This window comes from Stegostoma tigrinum, chromosome 27 (assembly GCF_030684315.1).
Source record: "Stegostoma tigrinum isolate sSteTig4 chromosome 27, sSteTig4.hap1, whole genome shotgun sequence".
Taxonomy (NCBI): Eukaryota; Metazoa; Chordata; class Chondrichthyes; order Orectolobiformes; family Stegostomatidae; genus Stegostoma; species Stegostoma tigrinum.
The window spans coordinates 33,297,556-33,318,406 of NC_081380.1; the positions used below are offsets into that span (position 1 = coordinate 33,297,556).

Genomic DNA, 20,851 nt, shown 5'->3' on the forward strand with positions numbered 1-20,851 from the left:
TGGACAGTGAGAGTCTTTTTCTGAGGATGATGACTTCAGCTTGTACAAGGGAGCATAGCTACAAATTGAGGGGTGATAGATTTAAGACAGATATCAGAGGCAGGTTCTTTACTCAGAGAGTGGTAAGGGCGTGGAACGCCCTGCCTGCCAATGTAGTTAACTCAGCCACATTAGGGGCATTTAAACAGTCCTTGGATAAGCAGATGGATGATAATGGGATAGTGTAGGGGGAGGGACTTAGATTAGTTCACAGGTCAGCGCAGCATCGAGGGCCAAAGAGCCTGTTCTGCGCTGTATTGTTCTATGTTCTAACTGTGTGTCAACTCATGGAACAAATACCAGAAGCAAAGACTTGAGGATGACACTCAAGGCAGTATTGAGGGAGCTCTGCACTGCTGAAGGTGCCACCTTTCGATAAACTATTAGATTGATCCTATCATGGGCATATAAAAGATTCTGTGATAGCCATTTCAAATATGTCATATCTAGTATTTTTCTCTGAATGACCAAAACTGATTATCTGGTTATTTACAGTAAAGCATTGCCAAAATATAAGCCTATATTCAAAAGTACAGTGAAGTTATATATCTCTCTCTACCTCCTCCTCTTTTTAACCAACTCATTAAGGCAAATTGGGATTCACATTAAGTTAGCCAAGATGTTAGGAATGGATGTTTCACTATACTGAGTGCTACATAACCTCATCAGGCATAGAATTAGCCAAAAGTAAAACAACAAGACCAGAAAAATGTATCAGAAACACAATTCAGAAGCTCACCTGAAACTTTTAGCCAAGGGGTGGAAATAAATACTACAAGCTTTACAGCAGCAGCTATTCAGTGTTTTAACACAGCAAAGTGAAGCTCCTGTCTAATTCGCCTGGGAGATTCCTGCAACATTCATTTATTGTGCCTTAAATTTGTATCAAGTGCAATGGGTGGAGGCTCACATAAAATCCACATCCACGTTTCCTCACCACCAGAACACTTTCACACATGCTGTGTAGATTTTATGAAAACAGAATTGAATAAAAATATTTATGGTGAACTGTCATAAATGTATTATCTTTACATAAGGCTGCATAGTTAATGTGACTTATTGAGAATTTAATGCTAGCATTAAGATACGTTAGGTATGCATAAGTATATAACTGAACCCCAATAAACTACAACAGATTTTTGAAAAAAACAATGGAAAATTTTACACTTCTGAAAAACAACACTGTGTGTTTAATGTTGCATTGGGAGTCTGTGATTTACTCTCAGGAGGATACCTAACAACTTCAACAGAAGGAAGTATTAAAATCCAGCAATGTTTCATTGTGAATGCATAATAAAAATTAACAAACTGGAATTATGCCAGTCACAATAAAGTTCATCTCTGCTTCTGTTACTTTTTCTCTCTTGGTTCCTCAGCACTCTTTTAGCTCCATCACTGGCCCATCTGGTGACATTAATACTTGGTGTGGAACTGGTACTTCCAGGCTGGAAAGATTCTAGTTTTTGGTGACAAAAATAAAAATTGCTGGAAAAGCAATTAAGTCTGATCTCTCTCCACAGATGCTGCCAGAACTGCTGTGCTTTTCCATCAATTTCTGTTCTTGTCTCTGATTTACAGCATCTGCAGTTTTTTCAGTGTTTCTGGTTTTTGGCAACTAACTGAGTCAGGATGGAGAAATGGTCACTGCAGTTGGGCTTAATGCTCTGGGATTATGGAGGAGTCAAATCAGACAGGGTCTTCATGATGGAATGAACATGGGCACTGTCACGTGATGAGCCGACACATAAACTTCGGGTGAGAACAGCATAAGGATCAACTATGTTAGCTCTGTTGTGATCAAATAGCATGCTGATTTTTCAAAAGAACGAGGTATTAAAGTGTTCTCATAAGCTGTTCCTTGATTAAGGTTGACTCTTAACTGCCCTCTGGGCAATTAGAGACGGGCAATAATGCCCTCATCATGTGAATGAATAAAGAAAAATAAGAACAATTCAACGATGATGTCTACTTGGATTTGCAACTTCTGCCATGAGTCTTTGTGTGAATGAACAGGTTGGTTCTCACCCTGCAGATCTTCGGACACCATGGTAGGATAGCTCACAAATTGGTGGGATCTGGATTGTAGACTTTTCTTCCTCTTAGTTCCTTTTCTACTGCTGCTCTGCCTCATCATACGGGCTTTGGACGGAGAGTGTGATGCATCTTGATGGCCGAGTTGTCAACATGTGGAACAATTGATAGCAAGCTCCTCCCAATGCTGCCATACTTCAAGGAGGGCTCCAGAGTGGTCTTGTAGTGTTTTCTTTGTCGTCACCTGGGCACTGGTCACTTGAGAGTTGAAGAAATGGGACCTGGTAGGGGAGATTTTCTTCAATCATCTAGACACAATGCTTAGTACATTGGAGTTGATTTTGCAGGAAAATATCTGAATTCTCGTAGGGGGGGGTTTCAATAAGGATACTAGGATTTGTCATACTTAGCGCCTGTGGAACTATATCCCAATACATGTTAGCTCCTTAAATAGAGAATAGACATTAAAATAAGTATTCCTTTTCCCTGAGATAGTAGGAACTGCCGATGTTGGAGAATCTGAGACAACAAGGGGTAGAGCTGGATGAACACAGCAGGCCAAGCAGCATTAGAGGAGCAGGAAAGCTGACGTTTCGGATCTGGACCCTTCCCAAAATGTCAGCCTTCCTGCTCCTCTGATGCTGCTTGGCCTGCTGTGTTCATCCAGCTCTACACCTTGTTATCTCAGATTCCTTTTCACTTCCTTGTTTCACTGGACAATAGTTCTAAACCTTTGAATTCTTAAAAATGTGAATTAATTATATTGCTGCGCTGCTTCATTGTTTTACTCCTATTATACTATAGGCCAAAAAAATTGGATACACAGAATGAATTGAAGTTAATATTTTTATATTACATCAAAGATCAGTGCCAACATTTCTGAAGTACCTTTCTCTTGTAGAGAATTACATGACTGAAAGCTGCCAAAACAAACCATCGGCCTTTAATAAATATTTATTGGAAGTGACACCATCAGCTTCAAGTTGCTTTGCTCTTTCTCCATGTTCAAGGCAGTCAGAAAGAACATGAGGTAATCATACCTTTTTAAATTCCATTGTTAAAGGTATCTCAGTCTTCCTCACCCCTTACAGATTCCCTCTTACAGTGCTACCATGTTCTTCAAGACTCACACCTCTGTAAATGCAGTTTGAATTTACTAAAGAATTCCTCCAATGTATTGACTTTCTTTGCATAAAAGCTCTGACTCAAAAGTCTAGTTTGATGGGTGTCAGAACACGCCACAATACCTGAGCCAATTTGCTGAACCTTTAAGCTTGAGTTTATCTGGGAGTGCGGCAGGTTCATTTATGTAGTGGAAGTTGGGCATTGTATTTTTGCCACTTCTTTGTCTCACCCAGTACACATGCCCATTCCACCAGGGGATAGTGATCCAGATCAGGATCCCTGGTTGATTTTCTCCTCCCTAACCCGAGGCACTCTGGCTAATTGCAATGCTCTGCCTGCTGCTCTAACAGAGATCAGCTGCGCCCCACACAAGAAAAGTTGAACCTGGAACCTCTCCCCTTTGCTCCAAATGCAGAAAGCTGTGCATTTATTCCCTAAACTACTGGCGAAACACTGCCAACTTCCTGTAAGACTCTATTCACCTAAAATGATTACATGGCAGAGTGGAGTCTAATATCCTCATTGTCCATGAGGAAAAATGTGATTTGTATGATTCAGAGTTTGACAGCCAGCAAAACATCAAATTGTAAGGTTTCTTAACACAAGTTTCTATGTTAAAATTGCCATCGCATAAATAATGCAAAAACAGTTAATGCTACAGCAGACAAGGATGAAAATTATAAGCCTGCGCATTCTTGGACTGTGGAAGGAAATCAGAGCACCCAGAGGTAATCCATGCAGAAATGGGGAGAATGTGCAAACTCCCCACATTCTCCCCGTGTCTGCGTGGGTTTCCGCCAGGTGCTCCAGTTTCCTCCCACAGTCCAAAGATGTGCAGGTTAGGTGGACTGGTTAAGCTAAAATGCCCACAGTGTTCAGGGATGTGAAGATTAGGTGGGTTATAGGGGGATGGGTCTGGGTGGGATGCTGTGAGTGTCGGTGTGGACTTTTTGGACAAAACGGTCTGTTTCCACACTGCAGGGATTCTATGATTCTATGATTATGCTTTGTAACATTATCCTGACATGTAAATAATACTTCTTCTATATGATGTTATCAAGTAATCTGAAGTTATCACACTGTTATAACCATGCAGCAAGTCACGTGTTACTGAACAAACAGCACCTTGATAAACCATAGACACCAAATTCCACACTCAGGCAGGGGTGACATGGTGGCTCAGTGGTTAGCACTGCTTTCTCTCAGCATCAGGGACTCAGGTTCAATTCCACCCTTGGGCGACCACCTGTGTAGAATTTGTACATTCTCCCTGTATCTGTGTGGCTTTCCTTCAGGTGCTCTGGTTTCCTCCCACAGCACAAAGGTGTACAGGTTATGTGGATTGGCCGTGCTAAATTGCCCATAGGATTAAGTAGGCTAGGGGGTTAGGACAGGACAGGGTAGGGAGTGAGTCTGGGTGAGATGCTCTTTGGAGAGTTGGTGTGGATTTGTTGGGTCAAATGGCCTGGTTCCACACTATAGGGATTCTATCATTCTAAGTCAAATGGCCTGTCCCGGCTGGCACTCCCTGTGAGTGAATGAGCAGATTATCCTTCTGCTCTTAATGCCAGGTCCTGTCAATGAGCTGAGGTCTACTGTCCAAGGAGAGTAAAATACTGGAGATCTAAAATAAAAACAGAAAATGCTGAAGAAGTCTGCATGTCTGGCAGCATCTGTGAAGAGAGAAAAGTTCTGAGGATGAATCAACAGACTTTAAATGTTAAGTCTGCTTTCCTCTCCACAGATGCTGCCAGACTGCTGAGATCCACCAACAATTTCTCTTTTTATTTCAGATTCTTAATGGAATCTTGCTTTGCACTGTGATGTATCCTCATAAAGGCACTACTTCAATTCTGAAGTGTGGTTTATTCTTTCACAAGGTTCAAGGTGGTTATTCTTCATGAGAGAGAGCTTGGGCACTGAGTGATAGTGAGCTGTAATGACAAAGGGGCATCAGGTTGAGTTCAATCCTGTGACCCAACATGGACACTGCCAGCTTGGTCGGGCATAGAGTCTAGTTGATTTTTCCTCTCTCTAGTCAAAGTTTATCAGCTCAATTATCCTAAATTAATACAGATTAGATTCCAATAGAAATACCACTTCAACCATATGGGGCACAGTTAGAGACCCTGGCTGCCTTTGCACAAACCTAATGGCATTTAATGTGGCATGTGTTCTCTGCTAACCACTGGAATTCCACCCTGTGCCACAAACCCATGCCAGCACCATCCATTATTATATTAATATATATGCATTTACACAGTAATAGGGAGGGTGATCAGCAGCACCCACTAATAATATATTTAAACTATCTGAGGTTGCTGAACCAGGTTTCAAGGAATGGAGGGTTTCACCATTCTAATGGGAGAGGAATGTAGCAGAAAATTACGGTTCAGCAAGCTACCACTTCAAACACGGGATGTGTTTAGTCTTGTCCACTCAGTTAGCAAAGGATTTTTATTCAGGTCCCAGATATCCCACCTGATAAGCAAATTGGTTTTCGCATGGGATTTAATGTATGACTTTGTTGCACTTTTGTTTGCGATGCCAATTGGAATGAGCTACGGTGAAAGGAATAGCCAGAACATTCATTGTAGAAATCCATCTGGTTTGGCACCTCCATGAAACAGAGCTTGAACGCTGACCTGCACAACTCTGTACACATCTGAATGAACAAGGACAATGGTCTCAGTGACTTTACAAAGTATCTGTGCACTGAAGTACTCTCCTGTTATTCAGGTCACCATTGAGCCTGAAATAACGATTATTCTGTAGACTTAGGAATCAAGCCATTTCAAAAAATAGACATTGTCATTGCTGAGTGTTGTTGCTAAAGTACATGAACTGGAATTCAAGATTTACCAGTTTTTAAATGTTCTGCTTTACATGCCATACCAAGAAATTGTTCAATCTTCAAAGGGGACCCGAGATAGAAAGAGTTCCCAGCCAGGACCTTTAAAGACCAAAGGAAGAGATGTGCTGTTATTAGACTGAGCTTTGCAGGTTGGCTCCCATGAAATCATACAGCTCATTAACTATTTATCTGGAAAGTTTGCATTTAATGTTCTGCAGCAATAATCATGCATTTAATATTAAGCGGGTATGCGCATTGGTTTTAGTGCCTCGTATGGAACACATGATTTCTTCCAACGTTGGAATGCTCCTCAGTTAATTCAGGTGCTCTCAAGTGTACAAAAGATTATAAATTATCTAAAGAAACATCAAGTTGGGCTCTTGTGGTGCAGTGGCAGTGTTCCTACCCCTGAGCCTGGCAGCCCAGGTTCAAGTCCCATCTGCTCTATAGGTATGCAAGGTATGTCAATTAGGAAATATCTTAGAGACACCATATAGACAAATCATATTTTTACTCCCGTGGTACAAAATTTACAGCTTTGAATTTGTGTTTTTATTAAGTGTACATCATAACCCATCCTCAAATTCTAAAATCCCTCCCTCATTAAGTTCAAATTAATGATCTCCGTTTTATCAACAACTTAGTCAAGAAGCCAAATTCTTCATAAATTAATTTCTTTCCCATTCGAACAACAATATTTGTGAAGAACTTTTATTTTTGCTAGCTTGTCACACACTCCTTCCTTGTTGCATTGAATTCCTAGCCTAAGATGTGAAGCTGCTAACTATAAACCTGTCAGTGATTATATAGACTTCACTGTGGTTTGATCCTCCCAACTTACAAAGACCTTAATTAAAATGTTAATGATTTACTTGAATACCCTGCCTTTGCAATTATGCAATTTTGCCTGCAATTCTCTCATGCTTGTGATCAACACACACTAATGCTCAAAACTAAAGGATGCCATGAAGTAGATAATTGCTCATCAGAAAAGTTCTACTGATGTTGTAAACTTCAGTGTCACTTCAAGTGGTCAGCATCTTGCACAGTAGCGCAGTTACGCAATGAGAAGACATGGATGCCAGTTCTTGTTGGAATGGGGCAATGTTCCCAGTGGATCATTGCAGAGGACAGAGGCTCATTGTTCACCAAGCAGATGTTCAGCTTTGATTTTGTTACGGCAAGGCTGGCTAACAGGTTGGGGAGAAACTGAGAGGCATAAAAGGTGATAGAAGTAATGGGCACCAGAATCTGAGAATGAACACCCAGGGAACTCAGCTTACATGGATTCAGGAGAGATTAGGCACTGCATGATATGATTGTAAACAGCAGCCAGGATTGAGATGAAATGAAATAGTCCAGGGTAAAAGTCTGAGTCACTGTGGTTGATGTTAAAATAATTTTAAACTATGAGTAACATGTTGTTAAAATCAAACACAAGGCTGTTCTCTCTGGGTATGTATTCAGCACCATGGTCACAGGAGGCTACTTCTTATTCTGTAGTCCTTCAAATCAGAGCCCGGTCCCAGAATTTCCCAGTACTTGCTACTGGTGGGACGAAGCTGGCTTGTAATAGGTATGGTGTCAGTTTGGAGTGCTAAAGTTTGGAGTTCAGTTTCTGCATGGAAGCAGGAACTTCAATAAACACACTGTTGGAGATGGTCACGTGCAAACATAAGCAAGAATACAGAGTCACCCATAAGCCAAATGGAAATATTGTGGCCTTAGTTGTTAGCAGCTCACGCTAGCAGATCAAGTGGACCAGCGCCAGAATGAAGAACAGCAGAAACTGAACATTTTGTCCCAATTTGTCCTGTGTTGGATATTTCACATTCTAACTCTCTCTAAGCAAAGACAGTTCTCATTATTTCCAATACAATTCATTCTTACATATCCCATATGAATGACTCTTAGTTCTCACCCCAAATCTACCAGTATTCAACCCATCATAGTTTTAAACATTCCTCTCCAGTCTCCTCAAAGTTTTCTCTTTTTAGAGACCCCTTTCTGTTGATTGTTTCTGGAATATAATCAGACAGTTTTATTGTCAACCTTATAAATTGGTTTTGCACTTTCTCCAGACTATGTCCACATTCTCTTTTATAGCATAAAGAATATTGCAGACCATGAATTGTAATGACCAGGTTCCTATCGTGTTATGCCAATGGGTTCACCTAATTTTTCAAATTTGTATAATTGCATTTTTTTGACTTTCCATACCTTGCTACATGTCCCAAATAATATTCATACCTGTCACGGATGCACATCTTGCAATATAGAACACAGAACATTACAGCACAGTACAGGCCCTTCGGCCCTCGATGTTGTGCCGACCTGTCGTACCGATCTGAAGCCCATCTAACCTACACTATTCCATGTACGTCCATATGCTTATCCAATGACGACTTAAATGTATCTAAAGTTGGCGAATCTACTACCGTTGCAGGCAAAGCGCTCCATTCCCTTACTACTCTCTGAGTAAAGAAACCACCTCTGACACCTGTCCTATATCTTTCACCCCTCAATTTAAAGCTATGCCCCCTCGTGCTCGCCGTCACCATCCTAGGAAAAAGGCTCTCCCTATCCACCCTATCTAACCCTCTGATTATTTTATATGTTTCAATTAAGTCACCTCTCAACCTTCTTCTCTCTAATGAAAACAGCCTCAAGTCCCTCAGCCTTTCCTCGTAAGACCATCCCTCCATACCAGGCAACATCCTAGTAAATCTCCTCTGCACCCTTTCCAAAGCTTCCACATCCTTCTTATAATGCGGTGACCAGAACTGTAGACAATATTCCAAGTGCGGCAAAAATATCAATCTCATGAGTTTGAAAATGATTTGTTTGTTCTAAGCATCAACTTAGTAATTTAGTTCTAGTGCTTTAGCTGATAAGCTTTATGTGCATAACAGCAAAGGATATGCACACGTTTAATTATTCCACAATTTCCAAAACGTTCCTTTTATTTCATTGGCAATGAATTATGATTTTGGACATGGGTTAGTGCAGGGCCACCTGTGTATATATTGATGCTTGCACTATGATGCAGGCCAATCTGGAATAAAAGAGTATTAAAGAAGCAGACATTACACTCAGGAATTAACTATTCTTTTGCAGATTTTAGTGCATTAAGCTAATCATCATTGGCCTAGATAACAAAGTGTGGGGCTGGATGAACACAGCAGGCCAAGCAGCATCTTAGGAGCACAAAAGCTGACGTTTCGGGCCTAGACCCTTCATCAGAGCATTTGTCAGCTTTTGTGCTCCTCTGATGCTGCTTGGCCTGCTGTGTTCATCCAGCCCCACACTTTGTTATCTTGGATTCTCCAGCATCCGTTATCCCATAATTCCCATTATCTCTCATCATTGGCCTCGTTGCATTCTGCTCAAGTCCTCAGTCGTGAGATATACTGCATTTAATCTCACAGACAGCATACTATAAGCAGCAAAGACTTGCCACTTGTATGCTTTAAACAAAATCTCATTTAGCACACTTTTTCTTTAAGAATTAATTAACCTCACTACCTGTCTGAAATTCAGAAGAGTTGTCTCCGCCTGGTGGAGAATTATACATATCACAAGAGATAATGGGAACTGCAGATGCTGGAGAATCCAAGATAACAAAGTGTGGAGCTGGATGAACACAGCAGGCCAAGCAGCATCTCAGGAGCACAAAAGCTGACAAAAGCTCTGATGAAGGGTCTAGGCCCGAAACGTCAGCTTTTGGCCCTGAGATGCTGCTTGGCCTGCTGTGTTCATCCAGCTCCACACTTTGTTATCATACATATCACAATTTTTTTTTAGATGTTTAGTTTCTTGCTTAATAACTATTTTTTGAACTGGAGAGGGCTTTTCATGCTGTGGCAAAGGAAGAAGGAAGAGTAACAGATGCTTAGGATGCCCAGAGCAAAAAATAAAGGGATTGTTAATGGTAATATAGGAGCAATTGAAATGCAAAGTATGTGTTATTGACCATGTTGTGAGCAGCAAATGCAGTAGACTAAATTGAAAGAAATACAGATTAACCACTGCTCCACCTGGAAGTGTATTTGCAGCCTTGGACAGTGAGGGAATATGAAGCAAAGACACCAGTGTTGTATTTTCTGTGACTGCACAGGAAGGTGCCATGAGGGGTGGGGGAGCTGGTGTGGGCAGAAGGCATAAGAAAATTCTTAGGAACGATGGAGGAATGAAACAGGCTTCCACACATGAAACAAACCCTGCAGAATGTTGACAGTGGAGGAGAGGGAAAGGTGAGTTTGGTGGTGGTATCCTGCTAGAGGTGACGGCAACAGCAGAGGGTAATCCTTTGAGCGTGGGTAATGGTGAGATGGAAAATGAGGAAAAAAATCACCCTAAATCTTATTGTTCTGGGAGGGAAGGGGCAAGGGCAGAAGTGGGCAAATGGGTTGAATACAGTTGAAGACCCTCTCTACCTTTCTACTGAATCCTCAGTTGAGGAAAGATGAGAACATCTCAGAGGCACACCAGTGGAAGGCAGCATCGTTGAAAGAGATGTGGCAGAAACAGAGAAACTGGAAGAATGGAACGGAGTCCTTGCAGGAAGCAGGGTGAGAGGATGTACAGTTGAGGTAACAATGCTAGTTGCTGGGTTGTACTGGTGAACAGATTACCACTAGAAATGGAAAAAATGAAGTCAAGGATAGACAAGGAATAGTTAGAGATGGACCGGGTGAAGGGATGAAGCAAAGCTGATTCATTTTTTTCAAATCTGCACAATACTGTCATCAATGTATTGGAGAAAGAGTTGTGGGAAGGGGCCCAGCTAGAATTGGAATAAGCTATTCCACATACTCCAGAGACATAACTGGGATGCAGGGCTTACCCATAGCCGTACCGTTGACTTGGAGAAAGTGTGACAAGTTAAAGAAGTCGTTCAAAGTAAGAATGTCACTGCCCTGACAGACCATCATTTCAGAGATAGTAGGAGCTACAGATGCTGGAGAATCCAAGATAACAAGGTGTAGAGCTGGATGAACATAGCAGGCCAATTTCTGATGAAGGGTCTAGGCCCAAAATGTTAGCATTTCTGCTCCCATGATGCTGCTTGGCCTGCTGTATTCATCCAGCTCTACACCTTGTTATCTCGGACCATCATTTCAGCCTGTACCCACATCACAGAACTTATATCTTTCTATCTCCCTTCACTCTGTTTATTGCTACTTATATCCATAATTCTTCTCACCCTTTATGTCAGATCCACAATTTCCAGTAACCTGGCCCCAGCCTCCACCTCTTCAACATGGATGTGCAATCTTTCTACACATCCATCCCCCAGCAGGATGATCTGAAGGACTGCTACTTCTCCCTTGAAAGGAGGGATGAACAGTTCCATCAACCACCACTCTCCTTCTCCTAGCTGATTTGGGTGCCAAAAGGATCAAGGAATTATATCTGACAAAATCATTATAGCATTCCTGTTCTCAACTCCAAAGACCTGATGTTCCCATTCATCCACTGCCAATACAAGGTGCTCCAAACTCTACAGGACAAACCAATACAACTTGTGAAGGACACATACTGGTCCCATTCATCTTGTTATGGAACTCCAGCACAGCCAGTACATTCATTTGCACATTTTTCTTCCCTTTTGGAGATGTTCCTCTCTTGACTTACATAAAATCAGGAGCACCCACGAACTGTAGCAGGGCTGGATTCCCGATTTGTGCTCCCTTGGGTTGGGCTTTACTCATTGGAGTTTAAAGTTACTTTATTGAAACATGGGGCTTACCCATTGCACAGGGACTTGTGGGTGGCACGGTGGCTCAGTGGTTAGTCCTGCTGCCTCACGGTGCCAGGGACTTGGATTCAATTCCAGCCTTGGGGGGGCTGTCTGTGTGGAGTTTGCATGTTGTCCCCATGTCTGCATGGGTTTCCTCCGGATGCAAAGATGTGCAGGCTATGCTAAATTGCCCATAGTGTTCAGGGATATGTAGATTAGATGTGTTATAGGGAGATGGGTCTGGGTGGGATGCTCTGAGGGTTAGCATGGACTTGTTGAGTCAAAGGGCCTGTTTCCACACTGTAGGGATTCTATTTTATGTTATAATTCTTCAGGGATTTCCCCTAATGAAAGACTCTAGGACCAGAGGACCCATTTAAAACAGAGATGAGGAGGTTTTTTTTCTCACAGAGGTAATGAATCTGTGGAATTATTTACCACAGAAAACTGTCGAGGGTGGGTTGTTAAGTGTATCCAAAGAGAAGATCGACACATTATTGGTCAATAAGGTAATCAAAGCTTACGGGGAAAAGGCAGGAATATGGAGATGAAAATGATCAGATCAACCACTGTATCATTGAATGGTGGAGAAGACTAGATGGGCTGAATGGTTTACCTTTGCTGTTACATGGGGTGACATGGTGACTCAGTCGTGGTTAGCACTCTTGCCTCACAGCACCAGGGACCTGGGTTTAATTGCAATCTTGGGTGACTGTGTATCTCCTTGTATCTGGATGGGTTTCCTCTGGGTGCTCTGGTTTCCTCCAGCAGTCCAAAGATGTGCAGGTTATGTTGTTTGGCCATGCTAAGTTGTCCATTGCGTCCAGGGATAGGTCGGTTAGCTGAATTAGCCATTGGAATTGCAGGGTTACAGGGAGAGGGTGGGGGTTAAGTCTGGATGGGATGCTCTTTGGGGCTGGGGGGTTGATATGGATATAATGAGTCAAATGGCCTGCTTTCACATTGTAGGGATTCTATGATCTTATTTTCTTGTGGAGCGAGAGTAAATACAAAGACACAGGCATAAACTAGGTGCACAGGCAGGCCAATGGAGACTGCCCTACACCATCCAAAAAGATTCCTGGCTCATCTGATTGGGATCTCAGCTCCACTTTCCTCTATGCCACCCCACTCCCCAACCCCTTCAATAATATTTGACTGCCTGAATCAAGAATCTACCGGAGGAACTCCATGCAGATACAGGGAGAATGTGCAAACCCTACTCAGATAGTCGGCTAAGACTGGATTCGAACCCACATTCCTGGTGCTGTGAGGCAGCAGCGCTAAACACTATTGAGTGAGCCCTTTTGCATCAGCAAAGAACCTGCCTCCAAAGCTTTGTGGAGGGGGAAAGGAAATTCCACAGATTAACGACCCTCTGAGGGAAAACATTTTTTCCTTATCTCCCTGTGGGGTGAGGAGACAGTGACAAATTGAAACAACAGCGTTCATTCTTCTGTTTAATGACAGCAAATGATTCCCTCGATATAATATTACCAGTACAATCCGCCGGAAGGTCCAACCTAAACTTCCTCTCTTCACAGCTGCTGCCTGTGCTCCTGGATGTTTCCTGCATTTTAATTTCCAGCATCTATATAATAATGCTGTTTGATTTTCAGCTGGGACACACCCCTGTGTGTGGAGAGCTGGGGAGCGGGATGTCGAAGTTATAAGTCATCTGACTGAGAATACTGTGAGATTTGTTTCCCCCATGGGTTTCAACGAAGGAGCAACTGGTACCTTTTCTTTCAATAAAATATATGGTGTACCCTGCACCTCACTTTATCCACGTCTGAGGAAGGGGTCACCGGACCCGAAACGTTAACTCTGCTTTCTCTCTCTCCACAGATGCTGCCAGATTCTCTGTAGCACTTTCTGTTTTTGTTTGTGATCTGACTTTAGCCTCTGTGTGTGTGTGTGTTCACTTCCCTGGGCTTTAAACAGTGAAGCCAAGAGGCTGCAAGCTTTCTTAGAAATCACTCTAAAGCAAACAGCAGACCTTCTCTCTGTTGTGTCTCTCTGAGCACGGCTCCTACCCAAAACCTTTCGGAGTCAAGAGTCCTGACTTGGCACTGGGGTTTGAATGTTGTTGTTGATGTGTCGCTACAAATACATGTGTGTCCCTCGCCAACGCAGGCGGAGCGGACGCAGCAAATAAGATTTTGTGGGACGTCTCTTTTCTACCAACAAGGCAGTAAAGTGGGGGTTGGGGGTGATCCTGGCTGGGTGGAGAAACACAGAGGCGTTCCCCGGCGCTATCCCCATTAAATGGGAAGCGGCTGCTCGCCGCTGCTCCAGCCATGATCGCCCAGGACCACCCGATCCTGACGATCCTGTTGTCCGCCCTGGCGTTCCAGAGCCTGCGGCTCGTCTTGCGGGCGCGGAGCGGCTGCCTCCTGCCGAAACAGGTCGAGGGTAACAAGACCAGGTCGTGGAGATGGACCAACCTCAGCGTCTCCCTGGTGCACTCGGCGATCACAGGACCGTGGGCTTTGTTGTGGTACGTGGCCCCCCCACCCTCCTCTCTCTGTCTCTCACCCGGGGGGGGGGAGGGGGCGGACCTGAGTGGGGAGTGTGCTTGGTGTGGATTTGGGGAGTGGGCTGGAATCTAACGCCAGCGCGTGTTTTCCATACTACTTTCATCGGTTGTCAGTGCGACTCGAGTTTAAAATCTGACTCACTCGATGTGTTGTTGCCGTCCGTGAGCAACCCAGTGGAAATGCCTTTGATATGAGAGCACTTGGCTCCCCGTGGTCTGACTTGGAGAGGGATCAGGAGGAGAAGTGGGACTGCCAACTTCCAGGCCAACACACATCCCAGGATCCAAGTGCCCCAACAGGTCGGAGGTTCTTCCGTTTTTGGCTTGTTGGATGAGGGTTGAAATTTGCCAGAAGGATGAGCTAACTGGGGCTGCAGGGGTATGGGGGGGGGGGGGGAGGTGCCAGGAAACCCTTGAAATGGGAGGTCAGTGAAGGAATGTAGAGGACAGTATACTTGCAGGCAGGGTAGGGTGTTGACTCTGTTCTTGGCAGTGAAGAGTCCAGCTACAGACAGCCATGTTGCCAGATGCCAGGGTTCAGGATATCTAGGAATTGGAGGAACTGGCAATGGTAGGGAGGAGGGTATGGTCATGTGTTGGTACCATTAACATAGGCAGGACAAGGAGGTGATGCAGGGCATGAGCAGCTGGGCAGCAAAGTAAAAATCAGAACCTCAGATGTAACAACCTGTGGACCCACCAGCAAATTAACAAAGGGGCACCTAAGATTGGAGAAATGAATGCGTGGCTGGAAGACTAGCATGGGAAAAGTAGGATCTAGTTTGTGGGGCACTGGCACCAGCACTGGGGAAAGTGGTATCCACACAGTTAGGATGGTCTACACCCGAAACATGTCTTAACTTCTAATTATGCACATGATTAAGGAAATAGAGAGGACTTTAAATAGTGAGGCCGGGGATCACATTTGGAAATGTGGTAATGCAGAGACAGATAGATACAGTCTTCATTATCAAGGAGATCAAGAGTTGCAGGGAGAAGGCAGGATAACGGGTTGGAGACACACATCAGCCATGATAGAATGGTGGAGCAGATGTGATTGGCAGAATGGCCTAATTCTGCTCCTACAGCTTATGGTCTAAATCAAAGATTCGAGAGATGGCAAGAGAGAAAGGAAAATGATAAAACAGACAAGAAGGGAAAGGGAATACATATCCAAGAGTAATTCAACACACAAGCGAGAAATCACACAGAAATCAAAGGACAAAAGTAAGAGACTGTATCCAAATGCACACAGCATTTGGAACAAAACAGATTAATTGACAGTGCAAATAGAGATAAATAACTGATCTGGTAGCCATTACAGAGACCTGGTTGCAGGATGACACAGTTTAGTTCCTGACTGTTGAAGGGTACAGGGCATTTCGGAAAAGTCGGAGGGGTGGTTCTGTGAATAAATGTTGGTTTTAGCACAATAGGGAGTGATGGTCTAAATTTAAGGGACCAGGATGTAGAAGCAGTTTGGGTCAAAATGAGAAATTATAACAGCAAGAAGACACTTGGGGAGTGGAATGCAAGATGGAGTAGGAAGAAAGAAATCGTGATAACTTGTCAGAAAGGTATGGTAATAATCATGGATGATTTTAATCTGTGTAAAGACTGGAAAAACCAGATGGGAAGGTAACTTAGATAAGTACTTCAGAGAATGTGTTTGGGATCGTTTTTTTAGAACTTCACGTTCTGGAGACCAAGGGCAGATTACACTAAGCCTGATATTGCGCAGTGAGATAGGATTAATTAATTCACTGGTAGTGAAGATACCCCTAGGTACCAGTGATCATAATGTGATTTAATTTTACATTCAGTTTGAAGGGAGGAAGGAGTGGGTCTGAGAGTAGTATTTAAACTTCAATAAGGGCAATTTTGGCAGAACAAACACTAAGCTAATTAAAATGAATAGGTAAATAAGGGATACAACAATATAATTGCAGTGACAAAGATACTTAAGCAGATATTTCAGAATATACAGAATAGATATATTCCTACAAGAATGAAAAACTCCAAGGGTAGAATTCATCATCTGCTGTTAACTAAAAAGTTTAAGCTTGTGTCAAACTTGAGGGAAAAGCAGTACAAAGTTCAGTGGCATGTCAGAAGATTGAACAGAACCTTGAAAAAAGCAAAAAATTACTAAAAGATTAATAAGGAGGGAAAACAGAGAAAATTTGACGAGGAGTAGGCCACGTAACCCTTCAAATCTGCTCCACCATTCAATATGACCATGGCTGATCTTCCAGCTCAGTCCTGTTCCCACTTTCTCCGTGTATCCTTTGATTCCTTTAGCGCTAAGTGCTATTTGTACCTCCTTGTAAACATTCAATGTTTTGACCTCAACTACTTTCTGTGGCAGAGAATTCCACAGGCTCACCACAGAAATTTGTCCTCAGTTCAGTCTTAAATAGCCTAACCTATATCCTGACACTGATCCCTGCTCTGAATTTCCCAGTCACCGGGAACATCCTTATATCCTGAAAAACTACATTACAGGAGATAACGAGCTAGAAATACGAAGCAAAAAGTGAGAGTTTCTATAGATATTGACAAAGTAAAAGAGTTAACAAGGTGAGTATTGATCCTGTAGAAATTGTGTTTGGGAAATTAGCAGTGGAAATTCAGATGTCAGATGAATTTAATGTGTGTTTTAATATCTGTCTTCACTGATACAAGTAGCATCCTAGATATAGGTGTAAGTCAGGAAATGGAAAAAAGGGTGCAGCTCAAGAAAATTACAATCAACGTGGATGTAGTACCGGGCAAATTTTTTTAAGCTGTGGGCTGACATGTCCCTGGGTCCCAATGGACTCCATCTTCAGATCATAAAAGAAGTGGCTAGTGAGATAGTGGATATTTACTTTTCCAAAATTCCCTAATTTGGGTGAAGTGCCAAATAATTGGAATCATGTTTAACTAATTTGTTGGACTTCTTTGAGGATGTAATGTGTTGTTTATAAAAGGAAAGCAATAGATGTATTGTACTTGAATTTCCTGAAAGCATTTATAAGGATCTGCACTAAAATTATTGGGGAAAATAAAAGCAATATATGGTCGTGTGTAAAAGATTGGCTAGTTAACAGGAAACATGGAGTAGGCATAAATGATCCTTTTTCGAGTTGGGAAGGTGTAAGAAGTTGTGCTCAGGCTTCAGGTGTCAACATTTTCTGTAAATAGACTTTGATGAAGGGACCAAAGTTACAGTTGCTAAATCTGTTGAAGATTGAAGGATAGGTGGGAATGTAGGTTGTAAAGAATACGCAAGTAGATTACAAAGGGAAATAATTAAGTGAGTGGTAAAGATCTGGCATATTGAGTATAATGTGGGAAAATATGAAATGGTGCATTTCAGCAGGAATAATTTTAAAAAGCATATTACATAAATGTTGAGGGTTTGCAAAGCTGAGGGATCTGGGTGCCTCAATGCATGAATAACAAAAGGTTAGTATGGAGGTATAGGAAATAATTAGGAAAGCTACTTATTATTATATGGGATGTAGAACACTTCAGTTATGCTCAAGTTATACAGGGCATCGGTGAGATCACATCTGGAGTGTCATGTACAATATAAGCCTCTTCATTTAAAGAATGATGTAAATGCTTTGGAAGCAATTCAGAGAAAGATTCCTAATACCCTGAGGAACAGTCACTCGACCTAAAACATGAACTCTGATTTTTCTCAACAGATGCTGCCAGACCTGCTGAGCTTTTCCAGTAATTTATGTTTTTGTTCCTGATACCCTAATACTAACAATGGATGGGTTGCATTATGAGGAAAGGTTGTTCGGGCTAAGGCTTGTATCCACTAACTTGATTGAAACATGTAAGATTCTGAGGAGCCTGACAGTGAATGTGGAAAGCATAATTACTCTTGAGGGAAAATAAAGAACTGGAGTGGTTGTTTAAAAATTTAAGACGGAGATGAGGGGAAATCTTCTTCAAAGAGTCATGACTCTTTAGATTGGCCTTCCTCAGAAGGCAGCAGAAGTGGAGACTTTGAACACTTTTAAAACAGAGGTAAGATAAGCAAGGGGTGAAACATTATCAGGTGTAAGCAGGAATGAGGAGCATCAGATCAACCATAAACTTACTGAGACGAGGAGCAGGCTCAAGAGGCTGCATGGCATTCTACTGCTCCCAATTTCTACATTCTGTGTCCAAAGGATCCTACTTTTTAAACCACTAACAGCTTTTAATTGAGTGTATTCATGTATCACTTGTCACTGTTAAACATAAAAGAAGATTAAAATTTTCGGTTAATTTCATTATGGCAGGGATTCTACAAACTAGTTTGAGAAGGTTAAGTTTTCCATGCAATTCCCCAGTCTAATTTAAAATTTGCTGAAAAGCTGAAAGGCATTGCCATTGGGGTTATCTTGGTGATATTAAAACATTGCTGTTTTTAAGACATTTTAATTCATGTTGTTTATGATGTGGTTTCAAGCCTGTATCTTAAGGTCCAGCTGTTTTCAGTGCAGGTTCAATTGTATACATTGCAACATCAGGTCACCCCCTATGCCCTCCTACTTAGGTTTTCAAACTAGATCCTGAAGATCCTAAGGGATCCACAAGGGCTCTGACCAGTCAGTTGTAGTGTAAGCAGACTTCTGTTTAGATGCCATCCAATTTTGTTTTTTTTCATTAATAACATACGATTTCTTATGCTGTTTGCTGTGACAAAATGAAAATTCCACAAATGTTTGCATTCTGTTCTTTGGGTTTCTGAAATTGCAAATACGTTTGTAAGTATTTTCAGGAGATTCCTTAGGCCATGCATCAGTACGTGCGAGGGGTTATCATGTATGCATCTGTATTTACGAGGAGACTTAGGAATGTGTTAGTATTTTCGGGGGATCCCTATGACTGTGTGAATATTTAGTTCTGGGGAATGTGTTTAAAATAGGCAGTAATGAAGTGGGAGACTTGCTGCTTAAGCACTTTGCGTTTTAAAATAAATAGGTCATGATGTCAGTCGCCTGAAGGGAAACCATGCAGTTGGTTGTTGAAAATGTTTACTTGGAAATTGTAGAGAAGTTCTTATTTGTTAATTGGAATTTTCTAAAGAGCTTTAGATTTATGGCATATTCCTTTGGATTAGTATATTGCAAATTAGAAATGTCATTCCATTGTTCATGAAGGAAGAAATGGGAAATCTCCTAACTATAGACAAGCTGTAGGTTAATACCAAGCTGTAGGTTAATGTCGCTGGAACAAATCCAGAGAGAATGCAAGTGCAAATAATGTGCTGCAAATCTAAACTAAAGACTGACATTTTTGGAATGCCCAGCAGGGCAGGTAGCGTCAATGTTTCAGGTTGACAACCTTCCATCAGAGCAGATGGGACTTTTGTTTGTCTCCGTTCTCTGTTTTAAAGAAAGGAGACCAGCCTGAAACATGAACTCTTATTTCTGCCTTCACAGCTGCTGCCAGAACTGCTAAGTAATTCTGTCATTTTCAATGTTTCTCACAGAGTGATGAGCATTTTAACAAGTGTGTACAGATTGTAAGATAGACTTTTGTAGGTTAGGTCATAGCTGATGAATTTAGCTGAGAATTTTGGGGTTACGAGCACGATAGTTGGAGTGGTATCCATGGATGTGGGTTTTAGATGACATTTTATATCATTTTGAATGAGGTTATTAGGAAAAGTGACAGTGCATAGGATTGGAGACAGAAAATAGGAGTCAATTTCTTGATTGGCAAATGTGAAAAGATGAAGTTTTCCAGGAGCATGTACTGGCCCACATACAGGTGATTTGGATGAAAGAATGGAGAGTTGGTATGGCTGTATTCAAGATGATGCCAAGTTTAGATGTGCAGCAAGTTGTCTAGTTGTAAACCTAGTTTTAAGCCTTATGTAATTACCTGGAAATAGAAGGCTCTTGTCAGTATCAGGGCACTAACCTCATTATTGTACAAGAAGAGAAGTCTGATTTCTTACATAAGACCCTAATGATAACTTTAAAACTAACCTGTGCAGCAGATGTTAAATTTGCCACACCACAAATATGGAATGCGGCCAAACCAGCATCCCAAGGAATAACTGGAGGCAACTCTTAGCCCCGAAGCATCAGCTTTTGTGCTCCTAAGATGCTGCTTGGCCTGCTGTGTTCATCCAGCTCCACACTTTGTTATCTCTCATTATAAAGCCTTGTTGAAAGTGAGTGGCAGATTTTTGGAGGTTGGAGAAGACTGTAAGTTTTTTTCATGAGCTCTCTTAAAAAATAAATCCTCTTTACTGCTGCTTGATCTTACATAAACTCTACCCACCCAAATTGTCTGGCACTCAAAGTGCTCTGTTGATTTGGTTCCAGATATGAGATGATGGACCTCCCTGCAACTGATTGCTGCCTATTAGCATTCCTTTATTGCTGGGAACTTACCATTTTTAATCATTTAAAAAATCTGACCTTGTAAAATGACTTGGGCCTCCAAGGAGTTTCATAGGCCCTGCTCACTGCTCTCCTCCAGTGTCACAAAGATTCCACCCAGAAACTGGAGGGACAGCATC

General features: G+C 42.1%; 1 protein-coding gene across 1 annotated transcript in view; it reads left to right on the forward strand.

Moving 5' to 3' along the window:
- Window positions 1-13,831: 13,831 nt before the first annotated feature.
- tlcd1 (TLC domain containing 1) overlaps window positions 13,832-20,851 on the forward strand; it is a 45,437-nt gene continuing 38,417 nt past the window's right edge. Inside the window, exon 1 of the mRNA XM_048557090.2 lies at window positions 13,832-14,292. Coding sequence (XP_048413047.1) covers window positions 14,093-14,292 — 200 coding nt within the window. The 5' untranslated portion in view covers window positions 13,832-14,092. The remainder of the gene's footprint in view (window positions 14,293-20,851) is intronic.